Source organism: Phocoena sinus, chromosome 1 (genome assembly GCF_008692025.1).
Source record: "Phocoena sinus isolate mPhoSin1 chromosome 1, mPhoSin1.pri, whole genome shotgun sequence".
NCBI lineage: Eukaryota > Metazoa > Chordata > Mammalia > Artiodactyla > Phocoenidae > Phocoena > Phocoena sinus.
The window spans coordinates 35,772,951-35,787,631 of NC_045763.1; the positions used below are offsets into that span (position 1 = coordinate 35,772,951).

Here is a 14,681-nt window from a genome sequence, read left to right on the forward strand (position 1 = left end):
GGAGCCCTGCTCCCTGGGCTCAGCCTGCCCTCCTCTCACCACCCCCGCCCCGTGTTCCCCACAGTCTCTGACAGTGGTTTTCCGAGAGCCCTTCCCGGTACAGCCCCAGGACAGCGAGAGCCCCCCTGCCCAGCTGGTCTCTACTTACCACCACCTGGAGTCCGTCATCAACACAGCCTGCTTCACCCTCTGGACCCGCCTCCTCTGAGGGATGGACCACTGAATGTCCTCGAATTATGGCTCTGTAGGATTGCCCACTTGCAGCAGGACTGACCAGCCCTCTGGGCACCCGGGCAAGACTGGACACTGAGGGATGCCAGTCGTTGTGTGAATGTGTCTTGGGGACCTGGTAGCAGGAGCTGCCCTCCCTAAACACTCACTGCCACTGACCAGCCCAGGGATCCAGAAGGTCCGGTCACCTCCCTGAGGTGCCCATGCCATCTCAGGTCCCTGGGCCCTTCCAGAAGGAGACTCCTCCTCCCTTCTCACTTGGTGGAGTCCGGGAATTCTTCACATCAGGTGGCACATAGACCCCTTAGAGTTCCTCTGCCTGAATCCTGCCCCCCAGTCTTGGCTTGCGGTCAGCCACCCGCCTTCCCCACCCCCATCTTGAGCCCTGTGGTCTTCACTTCCCACGGGGACATCATTGCTGGACAATTGCCACTAAGACACCTGGGTTCCAATCCCAGCTCTGCCTTTGAAGCATCTGTGACCACGGGTGAGTCCCTTTGCTCTCGGACCCTTGGTTTCTCATCTGTACGTGAGGTGGTGAGCTCGAAAGCTCTCCCATCTCCACAGCAACACTGGCACAGACTGGAGGACTTGAACGTGAGCTGTATGTCCCTTCTCTGCAGGAAGGAAGTGACCCAAAGAAACTGAAAAGTTAGGCACTGTGTGTCCCTCCCCCTCCCCCTCCAATAACACACACGTGGAAACCTTCAGCAGATTGTCTTTAATTCAGAGGAGACTCGGGATGTGCAGCTCACCATCCCAGAGGCGTGTGGCTAGAGCGCAGGACCTCACTGGCCAGACTGTGGGCGGCCCCGCTTATCCCAGTACGAACGTAGCCAACTCAAGCCCTCTACCGTGTCTCCTGAGGGGAGAGGGACCCGAGGCATCTCAACCCACGAGGAGGAAAACAGCCCCTGCCCGACACCTGTCCCTCCAGAGCCCCCTCCCCAGGGCCAGGCCTGGAGCTCAGCCCACCCTCACCTCGAGGTTGGTACTCGCAGCCCACAAAGCCTTTGTAGCCTTCATCTTCCAGCAGTTGGAACAGATAGGGGAAGTTCAGCTCTCCAGGGCTGCCGGGTTCCCCTCGGCCTGGGACCTGTGCGACCTGCACGTGCCCTGGGAGCAGATGTGGGCAGATGTGGGGGGGGGGTAGAAAGAGTGGGAGGACAGAGGAAGCAGCATGGCAGACTAGGAAGGAGCCAAGAAAGGGGCCCTCACCAACGAGGGGCAGGAACTCCCGGATGTTCCCTGTCAGGTTCCCGTCCATGATCTGCCAGTGGAATATGTCCTGGGGCAGAGATTCCGAGTCACAGACCCTGCAGGCCACACCATTCTGCCTGGATTTGGAGAACACAGGCGCACGGGCCCTCTGAGAAGCACTCCCTCTCTCCCACTTACCATCTGTAACTGGAGGTTGGGTCTTCCAACTTTCTCTAAGATGGCTGCCGCTGGGAGAGAAACCGGGGAGGGGGCCATGAGACTCAAGGAGGGCGCCAAGAATCAAGGGACAGGAGGAGACACAGGGCTGGGGTCCTACCCTGCTGGGGCGTATCCAGGAAGTACCGGGGGTCCGTGATGCGGGTGTTGATGGGCTCCAGCAGCCCCACAAGGTTCTCCTAGCACCAGGCAGGATCCGTGAGTAGAGCTCTCCCTAAGGTTTGTACCCCCTCAATCACCGATCAAGCCCATCACCAATCCCTCCGGCCTGGACCGGGGCCCAGCCTCTGTGCCTCACTGCTCTCCCCACTGTGCATCCCCTCCACACACACACACATTCATGAAGCATGTGTGTCTGTATGTGTTTTCACCGTCTCACCTGAGCCAGGACCCCAGCTGCGTGCCTCAGGTTCTCCAGAAAAACTGTATCCATTTCATCCCTGACTGCTGCTCGATCAGCCCCCTGGGGCACTCGGCCAGCCATCAGGTGAATCCTGTGGGGAAAATGGGCCTGGAGGGGGCTGTGGAGTCCATCCTCGAAGCGCGAGCCTTCACTCCGTCGCTCCCTGGGTGCACCTCTTCCAGCTGCTCTCCCATCATGCCGGCTTCCCATCTCCCCAGGTCTCTCACTTAACCCCTCCTGTACTTCCAAATTCTCCTTTTCCGTGCCCCTTCTCCTCATGCCTACAAACATGATTCTCACCTTTAAAAAATTACTTTGACCCTTACCCTTCTCAGGAATTCCACGCTGCTTGTCACTCCTCCTTGCATCCGTTTCTTAGCTTCCCATCTGTTTTCTGCACACACACTCCTCCACCCCCTTAATAACCCCTTGTTGCCAGTTCCTTCTCAGCCTGGTTGCTCTGTGCAGGATTTGACATTTATGAGATCAGTCCCACTTTGAGTCCCCCTCACTTCACCACCTGATCCTTTTCAGCCACCTCCAAAGCAGACAGGTTACTTTTCCAGCCTCGTAAACTCTGCAGAACACACCAAGCCCCTCTTGCCTTTGGCCCCTGCATCCTTGACGGGAATGCTCCTTACCTCAAGCAAGTGCCCACTAGAGACCCACTACTTACTACCTGTAAGAAGCTTTCTCTGATCCCAGACAGAGTTACTGCCTACCTGCTCCCACAGCCTCCTTGAACTGACCTGTCCTCAAATGGATCACTCCGTTTGTTTACTGTGCTATCTATCTCCCAGATCAGACTAAGCTCCCAGCATGGGATCCCGGCATGAGTTGAGCAAGAAAGAGTTGCAAACTGAGAGTGACACACAACAGATAAAATACAGGAGGCAATTTACAAGGGACCCGGACGGAAGGGGCGGAGAAAGGCCAGTGCGCTCGGACCTCTGAGCCTCTCAAGCCCCGGCGGCCTGTTCTCTCGCGGGTCATGGGGGCGGGGGATTGGAGAGAGGAGGATACCTAGGACAGCCCAGAGCCTTGGCGTACACCACAGCCTGCTCCAGCCCATCTCGGAAGGCCGCCTGCCTCCCGGGAACGGCCCCCAGCCCCATCTCCCCTTTCTCTCGGTCTCCTGCGGAGAGAATGGACCTCAGTTCCCGGCTCGCTCTCCCGGCTCGCCCCGCCCAGGCCCGGGCCCCCACGGCGCACCCGGGGGCGTGTTGATCAGCACGAGCTGTAGCCCCACTTCCTGCGCCGTGCGCGCCAGCGCCTCCGGCGGCTCCCCGTACGGCCAGCCGACCTCGGCCGCCTCGAAACCTGAACTTCCCGCGGCCCGGAGCCGCGCGGGGAGGCTGGGGAGCTCGGGGAACAGCCACGACACGTTGGCCGAGAAGCGCAGGGGAGCCATGGCCGGCCAGGAGCGCGCCTGGGGCAGAATCTGCGCAGCCGGAAGGCAGCAGCCGCGGGCGGGGCCGGGGAGGGGAGGGGACTGAGGGCCCGAGCGGGGGGCGGGGCGGGGCGGGGCGGGCGCCGAGGCGGCGGAGGTGCCCGGCCCCGCCGGGCGGGGGCGCGCTGTCGCCGCGAACTGGGTGCCGGCTCTCTCCGGCTGGGAAAGCCGTGCGTCGTAAAAACCACGGACTGGCCAGAAAAGTGCACTTTCCCTGACGGGAGAGGGCGGCGCGCGGAGGAGGTGCGGGCCCAATTAACGTGAAGGAGCGTGGACGCTAACAAACGCTTCGTGTTTTTCCTTCATTATAACCAGAGTACCTGTTCATTATGGAACATTTGAAAGTGTGTGCCGCACCACTCACCCGTTAACTTTCCCGTACAGAGCAAAAACTAAACACGTGCAGTCTTTTCTTAGAAAACCCTGATAATAGTGTATATGCGATTTTATGGCATATTATTTCGTGAGCATTTCCCGTGAAAACCTTGAATTAGCTGCTCACTGTTCCGCACCTGGACATCCCAGAATTGATCATGCTACTCTGTTGATGGTCATTAGGGATTTCAACGTGTGTGTGCGCGTGCGCTACAAAAGCACTTTAATGCACTTCTTAGTCCCAACTCTGAATCGTTTTCTTAGGTTTCTTTTGTAGGAACAAAGTACGAAGTCCTTCATAAGGAAAACTGCCTCCACCCCAGGACTCCGCACTGAGCGGCTGTGGGCGGGCTGTCCCCTCTCAGCCCCGGCTGATTGGATCACGGAAAGACATCTGATCCAAGGGCAGCCAATCCATAGAATAGTCCAAGACCCTTGATTTGTCCAATTTGGAAAGATAGTCTGGCCAATCAGGCTCCCCCTTGGAGAGTTCAAACAAGGAAATACTGAGAGCCAAGTGGGAGGTGGGTTTGCCGGAAGATGACTGTGGCTGTAGAAACTAAATAAGCGGGAGTCAGGTGGTAAAGAAAAGCTAGAGCAGAGGGGGTGGGAAACTGAGCACTATGAATAGGGGTAGCACGTTGAGATACCGCTGCTGCAGAGTTCTCAGGACTGGCCAAACCCACGGCAGCTCCCAGGTCTACACTTCCCAAGGCCAGGATGTTTAGACTTCCCCGGGTTTCTGTGTCTGTAGCCTCTTAACGTTTCTTCAGATCATTCAAATGAATTTATCAATATTTCAGCCACACTAAACCAACTGAATGGGCAGATTCCAAGTTGGGTGAAAAAATAGGAGCATGCTTAAGTTCTTGACGACTGTTCGAAATGGCTTTTCAAAAATATTGTCAGTTTACACGTGGACAATACATTCATAGACGTCATCTTGATCTGCTTCCTGTACTAGCTTTGACAAAAAGCAGCTTGAAGTGCAACATCAGGAGAACCCAGCGTCCACTGTCTTCCTGTCACTGCTCTCCGGCATCCCAAGTCGGGCTCACCCAGGCACCTGGGGTCCAGGCTCAGCTCAGAGTGAATGCAAGTGCCTGGCAGGTACTGTTTCTTCAGCTCTGCCTCCAAGCACGGATTGCCACCAGCTATGACTGATCACCTGATTTCTTGCCCCCCTGCAGCTGGCAGTATACTTGGAAATCAGACTCCTCCTGGAACGTGTTTCTTGGGTACTGTCCAATCAGGATGTGACCTCACTAAGTTTAACAATCCCAACTTCAATCCCAACTTCATCGTGTTTATGATCCATTGTTGGCAATACAGAATAACATCTAAGGTAAGTAATTCCTTATTAACACTTCACTGTAAATCTGAGTATGCAAATTCTATGTAAGACTTTCAAAGCACCACCATCTGCTGGGGTCTGTACCAGAAACAAAATTTGTCCAGCCTCCAATGGTTCCACTCCTTTTTCGCTTGTATTCCCTGTAGGGCAGCAGAGATGATGTATAAGCTAGATGTGCGTGACTCACTTTTCCCCTTAATTCCCTTACAACCACCTTTACATAATGTATCAAAATATATACAAGAGAGGTACAATGCCCATGACAATTATTTTCTTTAGTCACCATTTGTCTATATCTTAACCCACTTTGCAACAGAAGCATTACACGAAGTTATTACAAATCTTGATTCTTTGCATTTAATTTTTAATCAAAGAACTTGTACAGGTATGATGATCAGTTAAGATAACAACAGCTTGTAAATAGTTACGTGGATAATGGCTGACACTTGCACATAGAGTTCAGATTCGCATTTGACCACTGGATTGCACTTGCCAATGTCATAAAAAATATTACAACTAATATGGGGAATGCAAATCAAAACCTCAATGAAATTTCATTTTATACTTTCCAGATTGGAGGGAAAAAAAAAACACCTTAAAAGTCAGACAATAGCAAGTATTGGAAGGGATCTGGAACAACTGCAACATTTATTCACTGCTGATAGGAGTATAAATCACTACAACCACTTTGGAAAATAATTTGGCATTATTTCTTAAAACTGAGCATTCATATGCCTTTGATCCAGCGGTTCCTTGCCCAGGTTTATCTCCTGGAGAACATTGTGCACGAGTGTACCAGGAAATAATTCAGTGATGTTCATAGCACCACTATTTATGTAGCAAAAATAAGGAATTAACTCAAATGTCCATTGATAAATGTATAGATGTGTTGTTGTATAGTCCTACAGTGTTGTTTATAAAAGTGAAGAAAAAGCTGGTGACTCAAATGGTAAAATTGAGTTTGCTCTTGGATTAGAGTAATATATGAAGAGCTTAGTGACGTTTAGGTCGAATTGAAAGCATCAGTATGAACACATCGAATGGATAAATCTCAGAAACATAATCGTAAGTGAAAGAAGCAAATCACAGAGAAATATATACAGTATGATTCCATTTACGTGAAGTCAAAAGCAGGGAAAACCAAACAATATCTTGTGCAGGGCTACAAACATCTGTGGTAAGACTATAAAGAAGAGCAAGTGATAATGACCACAAAATTCAAGATGATAGTGACCTCTGGAGTGGGAGGGAAGGGAGTGGCATTGGAGACTTCAAGAGTAATGGTTGTCCCCTTTCTCTGGTGTGGTGTGATCACACATCTTTGTTTTTATCACTACTCTTTATATCTTACATATATTTTATAAATATCATTTTGTATCTGGTTCATATTTAATAAGAACAAAATTTTAAAACTTTCTGTATGCATTATTACCACCTGTTAGCACATTTTCTATTAACATCCTCATTGTAGTATCATGAGAATCTCAAGGTTTTTCTACAGACTCAGCTTGTTTGTATTAGGCCAGAACTACTACTTTTTGGATTCAATGTGTCACTGCTCAAGCTAGTGGTCTTTGATTGTATTACCTGCTCAGAACCTGTGCTAGGCAGCCTGTGAAATGGTCCCCAGTGATCTCCACATTCTGGTCTCCCTGCCCCCTCTGCTTGAATATGGGCTGGACCTCGAGATTCACTTCAAACAAATAGAATACAGCAAAGCTGGTCCAATGTCACCTCAGAGATTAGGTTACAAAAAGGCTTTGGCTTGTGTCTTGGGTGCCCTCTCTCACTCTTTCACTCACTTGCTCTGAGGAAAACCAGCTGCCGTATTGTGAGCTGCCCTATGGAAAGAGCTATGCCAAGGGGCTGATGCAGCCTGTGAATGAGCTTGGAAGCAGGTCTGCTCCCACTGAGCCTTAAGATGACTGTGATCCTGACCAGCACCTTGACTGCAGCCTCATGACAGATAAGGTTTGAGTCAGAGACATCCACCTAAGGCACGCCCAGATTTCTGGCCTACAGAAACTCTTTGATAGTAAACATTTGTCATTTTAAGCCACTGAGTTGTGGGGTAATTTGTTAGCAGCAATAGATATCTAGTAGAGGTTCCCTTTCTTCTTCTGGGAACTGTTCCCTTGTTTGGGGGAATTATCACTTTCACCACTTCTTCATCTTAAGTGTGAATAGATGCTGTCATCTTCTTATAAGATCCTCTCTTCCCAGTCACAGTGATTGGTCAGTGAGTGGGCACCTGACCCAAGTTGGACCAACCAGAGTACCTGTTATAGACATTGTAGATTGCCTACCCCACATCTGTTGCCTCTTTTCTCCTTCTTAATAGAACCATACCTCATGGGGACATTCAGGCAGAGAGAATAGAAATGATGTACAGAGAGATGTGGCAAGAAAAACCGAGAGAGGCGTTGTATTCCCTTGGAACATCTGTAAGGAAATCAATCAAGCTAGCCTTCCTCCTTCATCTTAATTCTTTCCAAAAAAGAGATGTCTCAGAACTAACTTGCTTTTCCCATCCCAAGACCAAGCATTGTGCACATTTCAAAAAACACCTGGTGCTTTTGGTAAGAAGCAATTTGAAGACCTGGACCCTGGGCACTTGGGCTATGTATTTATATCATTTCATGAATTTATATCATTTCATATAGCTGGTAGTGGTGAACTGGATGACTGATAGCAACTTAGGGATCTCAGTGTCTCTGAGGGAGTCTTTATCTTTCAAAGTCATGAGTTTATGCTGATGATTTTTATTTCGCCCGATCTTCATTAAGCTTTTTCCTACCTTCCTCTAATACAAGAGCATCTTCATTTCTATTTTAACTTTCTTATTTGAGCTCCCAGTCTTTTTATCACTTTTATACAGCATGTTCAAATCAGGCTCCATATATCATGTTATATATTTTCACATCCAACCATGTGTTCAGAATCTAGTGTCACTTTATTATTTGTTTGAACCATTGAGTCTGCATTTCTAAGGCTTCGGAATTTAACTTTCCCACTTTACTCAATTTTACCAGTAATAGTCCATATCACACAGATTCACGATAGCTTGTCAAAAAGGAAACTAAACCTTTGGTAAAGTTTTTCTTTCATAGGGTATCCAAGTATGTCATAGGGGAATATTCGTGATACATCTATTATACATTAGGACTCGATAACTAAAATTTCAGCACATTTACACAGAATCATTTCACACACACAGTACATTGAATAATAACATCATTATACAAAACAGCATTGAATCACTTTACAAAATTTGTGCTTGCATGAGCGATCACTATACTCTTGGAAGAATATAATAATATTTGCTGTTCCATGTTATACATCCTTATCTTTAAAAGGAGGCTCCTATAACTGGCCCTTATCTTTAGTTTCTGTTCTATTACTGGGTGGCTGGATTGCATCCAGAAACTCTTCTTGTGCCGTTGCCCTACATATGTATGTTGTTAGGAACACATGAAGGCTCTTGGCCATATTATTTAATAGAGTGTTAGCTAATTACATTCCCATCCACATGCAATCTTTAAACTTAAATACAACCAGTGAATGTATGACTCAAAGAGAACAAGTGTGGATAGTCAGAAAGGTTTTTATTTCATGTTTAGGATTTTGAAAAATCTCAATAACCCTAACTACAGAATCTTATTCTTCCCTTGTTTAATTTTTACACTCATGAATTCTACCCATGGTATTAGGTATATATTTTTTGCAACTTGTTTTTTTTATCCACTTAGCATTATACATAGGAGGTCTTATAGGATGTCTTTCCTTTGTGGGGGGGAATATATATATATATAATTATTTATATATATAAACTCAATCTGTCTTACTGTTCTCCCTTTCTTTGGCCATTCTTTTAACTGCATTTTATTCCAGAATATGAATTTTTTTTTTTTTTTTTTGTGGTATGTGGGCCTCTCACCACTGTGGCCTCTCCCGTTGCAGAGCACAGGCTCCGGACGCGCAGGCTCAGTGGCCATGGCTCACGGGCCCAGCCACTCCGCGGCATGTGAGATCTTCCCGGACCGGGGCACGAACCCGTGTCCCCTGCATCAATCATCAGGCGGACTCTCAACCACTGCGCCACCAGGGAAGCCCCAGAATATGAAAATTTTATCCTTCCCCTATTGATGGACAAAAGATTGCTTCCAATTTATCAGTATTACAATAAACATCCTTGTACATGCCTTTCTGTGTGTGGATACAAATATGAATATTTCTCCAGTATATCTCTCTGAAAGTGGACTTGCTTGGCCAAAGGATATGCACGTTTAAAGTTCTAATTCACTGCCAAATTGCCCTTCAAAACGCTTTATCAGTTTACATTCGTACTGACAGCCTATGAGCGCCTGTTTCCCTGCATCTTCATCAAGGCTGGATTCTTGCCAATCTGAAGCGGGGGAAAAAAACATTTAAAAAAATCAAATCGTTCATTATGGCTGAAGTTGAACATCTTTCCAGATGTTTATTTGCCATTAGCATTCCCTCTTCTGTGAATTGCTTATCTGAAGACTTTGTCCATTCTTCAGTAGGATTCTTAATGTTTTAATTAAACGGTTTGTAGATGTTCTTTATAGAAATTCTGGATATTAAGTCTTTGGCTGTTTTTTGCTTACCTTTGACTTTATTTAAAGTATCATTTGCTGTTCAGAGTGTTGGAGGAGTGCCACCTTTCTACCAGGCTTCGCGTTCCTGTTTGGAAGAAGGTCTGCCCTCTATAGATGTCTCTGGGCGCCTGCCCCGCCTTCTCGGTCTTTCCCAGGGGAAGGAGAGTGACTCCTTTGTCAGAAAGGAGGCGCCAAACTGCTCAGCTCAGTCCCATCCTCCCTTCTCTCTGTAAAAAAGCACACTCCCTACCCTACCCCCCTCTGCCATAAGTTTTACAGGAATAAACCCTCACAGGGCTGACCTCAGGGGTGAAATATTAGCAGCCTGCTTGCCTAGCAGACCTAAGCCATATTGTCCAGTGTCAGTTGTAGTGGTAATAAAGGTAATATTTGTATCTCCATCTGCCATACTCCCCTGCCTATCTCTTAATAGGTTCTTGTATCACTGAGTCCAAACAGAAAACAGATGGCACACTCAAATTAGGATAATTCAGAAGATTGAATAAAGGGACTATTTATGAAGGCGTGGGCAGGCGTAGGGGAGATACATGGGATAGTGAAGCAACCTAGGGCTGGGAACAGCAGAGCTGTTACTCCTCCTAAGCCTGAAAGGGTGAAGGGGATGGGGGCATGGGGACTGAAATCCGGGAGGAGAAAGTCGTGCAGAGATAACTGTCCTACGAGGAACCGAAGCCCTCAGTTGCAGGACACGGGCAACCTGAGGCAGCCTGTAGGGAGGAAACCTGAGAAATAAATACCCTACCTGACTCTCCTTCTGCCCTGTAATCTCCTGCTGGGCCTCCCCACTAGATAAACCAACCAGAGCCCAAGGACAAGGGAACCCATTGATGGAGCCAACATCAGTCCCTCTGTTTGGGCAGAAAGCAAGGAGGAAAACAGAATGAGGGACAAACAGGAAATATCTAGCAGGGCTCTCCTCTTTCCTCCCTCAGTATGCCCTCTCATTCTTCATCTGGGTGAAAAATTCGCATCCCCATCAGCGGGATGCACAAAATCCCACTGACTACCATTTTACCAAGAGGCGATCTCGATCCGGAAAAACCTCTCTGGAAACCTAAACCTTTACTACTACTAGTGTTCTTCAAATAAGGAATCGGGTTAAAGTGAGGAGAGGTGTGGTAGGCAGAATCCGGAGATAGTCTCCCCAGATTCCTGCTCCCGGGTGTACACACCTGGAGTGTGTTTTCTCTGTTTTTCAATCAAATACTAGTCTAGATACTGCTATGAAGGGATTTTGCAGATGCAGTTAAGGTCCCAAATCATTTATGAAAGGGAGACTAAGCTGGGTGAGCCTGACCTAGTCAGGAGAGCCCTTAAAAGGCCCAGGGCTCTTCCTGGTGAAAGAGATTTGAAGTTAATGCGTGAGAAGTTGTCCATTGGTGGCTTTGGAGATGGAGAAGGAATATGGGTGGCCTCTAGGAGCTGAGAGTAGCCCCTGGCTGACAGCCAGCAGGGATAAGGAAGCCTCAATCCTTTGGCCACGGGGAGCTGAATTCTGCCACAACGAAGTTAGCCTGAAAGAGGACCCTGAGCCCCAGATGGGAATGCAGCTCAACACCTTGATTTCAGCCTTTTGAAACTTTGAGCAGAGAACCCAGCCATACATGCCGCGCCTGGACTTTTTTTTGGCCGCGTCACGTGGCTTGCAGGGTCTCAGTTCCCCCACCAGTGACTGAACCCGGGCCATGGTGGTGAAAGCCCAGAATCCTAATCAGTAGGCCACCAGGGAACTCCCTGCTCCTGGACTTCTGCCCTACAGAGCTGTGAGCTAGTAAATGGGTGTTGTTTTAGGCTGCTGAATTTGTGATAATTCGTCAGATAGCAGTAGAAACCCATATGGGAGCAAACAGTAAAGAAACATAGACACAGCTGTTACGGTCTGCATTTTTGGAGCCAGTAATAGGGCCTAAATTGGTAATCACAGCTGTCTTCTTCCAGCACTCAAAGCAAGTTCCCTTTGCCCTTTCCAGCACCGCAGCTGGATGAGTTTCTTTACCTGGTGGAATGACACATGCCTTCATTGCTGTAGGATCCAAGTCTTTGGTGGTCTTGACAGTATTGGGTTGTCAGTTTCCACTGACCAGAACTTTAGAGCAAGAGAAGAATTAGAGTTGCCCTAAACCAAGTCCTTCTCATCCCCACGGTGTAGCAGCAACACAACTTTCCCTGGTGATCAGGATCAGCCACCTCAGCCAAGCTAGAGAACCTCTCCTCTGACTGCTTAGTGGCATGTGGAGCCTAAAATGAACAGGGGAAATCTCAGCTTCTAGTTCACTGGAACCATGACCATGTTTCCTGGCAGAAGAATTTACTGCTGTGGACACTAGAAGCTTCAGATCCACCAAGCCTTTGGTTGCAAGGATGGAAAACAAAAAAGTCTTCTAGTGAATGATTAGGTGAAACAGTGAGAGGGACCACTCCCAGAGCCCTTTGTTCTCTGGCCACGAATCCTGCCATGGGGGAGATGGCACCAAAAACTGACCTCCGGTTTAGAACATATACTGCTGGAAGGGTGTTTTCTTCCCTCTGGCACTGTAACCGAGTGCTTAGTAATCCACCTCCCGTTCTCTCTGGCTGTTTCATACTAGGTGATCAGCCACGTGATAACATCAGTGAATTTCATGGGCATGAGCCTGTTGCCACACTTGTTTTGTTTTGTTTTTTAATTTAATTTATTTTTATACAGCGCATTCTGACTAGCCATCCATTTTATACACTTTATACATGTCAATCCCAATCTCCCAATTCATCACACCACCACCCCCAGCACCACCACTTTCCCCCCCTTGGTGTCCATACATGTGTTCTCTACATCTGTGTCTCTATTTCTGCCCTGCAAACCAGTTCATCTGTACCATTTTTCTAGGTTCCACATATATACGTTAATATACGATATTTGTTTTTCTCTTTCTGACTTACTTCACTTTGTATGACATTCTCTAGATCCATCCACAACTCTACAAATGACCCAATTTTGTTCCACTTTATGGCTGAGTAATATTCCATTGTATATATGTACCACATCTTCTTTATCCATTCATCTGTTGCTGGGCATTTAGGTTGCTTCCATGACCTGGCTATTGTAAATAGTGCTGCAATGAACATTGGGGTGCATGTGTCTTTTTGAATTATAGTTCTCTCTGGGTATATGCCCAGTAGTGGGATTACTGGGTTGTGTGGTAGTTCTATTTTTAGGTTTCAAGGAACCTCCATACTGTTCTCCATAGTGGCTGTATCAATTTACATTCCCGCCAACAGTGCAAGAGTGTTCCCTTTACTCCACACCCTCTCCAGCATTTGTTGTTTGTAGATTTTCTGATGATGCCCATTCTAACTGGTGCGAGGTGATACCTCATTGTAGTTTTGATTTGCATTTCTCTAATAATTAGTGCTGTTGAGCAGCTTTTCATGTGCTTCTTGGCCATCTGTATGTCTTCTTTGGAGAAATGTCTATTTACGTCTTCTGCCCGTTTTTAGATTGGGTTGTTTGTTTTTGTAATATTGAGCTGCATGAGCTGTTTATATATTTTGGAGATCAGTCCTTTGTCCGTTGATTCCTTTGCAACTGTTTTCTCCCATTCTGAGGATTGCCTTTTCGTTTTGTTTATGGTTTCCTTTGCTGTGCAAAAACTTAAGTTTCATTAGGTCCCATTTGTTTATTTTTGTTTTTATTTCCATTATTCTAGGAGGTGGATCAAGAAAGATCTTGCTGTGATTTATGTCAAAGAGTGTTTTTCCTATGTTGTCCTCTAAGAGTTTTATAGTGTCCAGTCTTACATTTAGGTCTCTAATCTATTTTGAGTTCATTTTTGTGTATGGTGTTAGGGAGTGTTCTAATTTCATTCATTTACATGTAGCTGTCCAGTTTTCCCAGCACCACTTATTGAAGAGATTGTCTTTTCTCCATTGTGTATCCTTGCCTCCTTTGTCATAGACTGGTTGACCGTAGGTGCGTGGGTTTATCTCTGGGCTTTCTATCTTGTTCCATTGATCTATATTTCTGTTTTTGTGCCAGTACCATATTGTCTTGTTGACTATAGCTTTGTAGTATAGTCTGAAGTCAGGGAGTCTGATTCCTCCATCCTCGCTTTTTTCCCTCAAGACTGCTTTGGCTATTTGGGGTCTTTTGTGTCTCCATACAATTTTTAAGATTTTTTGCTCTAGTTCTATAAAAAATGCCATTGATAATTTGATAGGGATTGCATTGAATCTGTAGATTGCTTTGGGTAGTGTAGTCATTTTCACAATATTGATTCTTCCAATCCAAGAACATGGTATATCTCTCCATCTGTTGGTATCATCTTTAATTTCGTTCATCAGTGACTTATAGTTTTCTGCATACAGGTCTTTTGTCTCCCTAGGTAGGCTTATTCCTAGGTATTTTATTCTTTTTGTTGCAATGGTAAATGGGACTGTTTCCTTAATTTCTCTTTCAGATTTTTCATCATTAGTGTATAGGAATGCAAGAGACTTCTGTGCATTAATTTTGTGTCCTGCAACTTTACCAAATTCATTGATAAGCTCTAGTAGCTTTCTGGTGACATCTTTAGGATTCTCTCTATATAGTATCATGTCATCTGCAAACAGTGACAGTTTTACTTCTTCTTTTCCAATTTGTATTCCTTTTATTTCTTTTTCTTCTCTGATTGCCATGGCTAGGACTTCCAAAACTATGTTGAATAACAGTGGTGAGAGTGGACATCCTTGTCTTGTTCCTGAGCTTAGAGGAAATGTTTTGAGTATTTTACGATTGAGAATGATATTTGCTGTGGGTTTGTTGTATATGGC

At 46.7% G+C, this 14,681-nt stretch overlaps 2 protein-coding genes across 6 annotated transcripts in view; one reads left to right on the top strand and one right to left on the bottom strand.

Moving 5' to 3' along the window:
* SZT2 (SZT2 subunit of KICSTOR complex) overlaps positions 1–941 on the top strand; it is a 51,368-nt gene extending 50,427 nt beyond the window's left edge. For 2 of the 3 annotated variants that reach the window (XM_032625550.1, XM_032625558.1), the window contains one exon: positions 65–208. In XM_032625550.1, coding sequence (XP_032481441.1) covers positions 65–208 — 144 coding nt within the window. Of the gene's footprint in view, positions 1–64 lie in introns of all 3 variants that reach the window. The other variant, XM_032625540.1, reaches the window with a different exon arrangement.
* On the bottom strand, positions 934–3,542 carry HYI (hydroxypyruvate isomerase (putative)). 3 transcript variants are annotated; one of them, XM_032625587.1, is made up of 8 exons: positions 3,284–3,542; positions 3,095–3,206; positions 2,048–2,162; positions 1,769–1,847; positions 1,630–1,679; positions 1,450–1,519; positions 1,213–1,347; positions 934–1,093 (listed from the first exon to the last, which is right to left on the bottom strand). In XM_032625587.1, exons 1-8 carry the CDS (start codon positions 3,480–3,482, stop codon positions 1,020–1,022), a joined length of 834 nt encoding a protein of 277 aa, XP_032481478.1. In that variant the 5' UTR covers positions 3,483–3,542; the 3' UTR covers positions 934–1,019. The 3 variants fall into 3 exon arrangements, with proteins under 3 accessions (XP_032481478.1, XP_032481488.1, XP_032481471.1); XM_032625597.1 differs by having other exon boundaries at positions 1,795–1,847; positions 3,284–3,521; XM_032625580.1 differs by having other exon boundaries at positions 1,795–1,882; positions 3,284–3,521.
* Positions 3,543–14,681: the final 11,139 nt, after the last annotated feature.

What these genes read in the sequence shown, in the direction of transcription:
- HYI (XM_032625580.1), bottom strand. Translation starts at nt 3,482, where the DNA reads ATGGCTCCCCTGCGCTTCTCGGCCAACGTGTCGTGGCTGTTCCCCGAG. An exon ending in ACCCGCATCACGGACCCCCG is followed by an intron (nt 1,680 to 1,794) that starts GTACTTCCTGGA and finishes TTTCTCTCCCAG; the next exon opens with CGGCAGCCATCTTAGAGAAA. An exon ending in GGAGTTCCTGCCCCTCGTTG is followed by an intron (nt 1,348 to 1,449) that starts GTGAGGGCCCCT and finishes ATCTGCTCCCAG; the next exon opens with GGCACGTGCAGGTCGCACAG.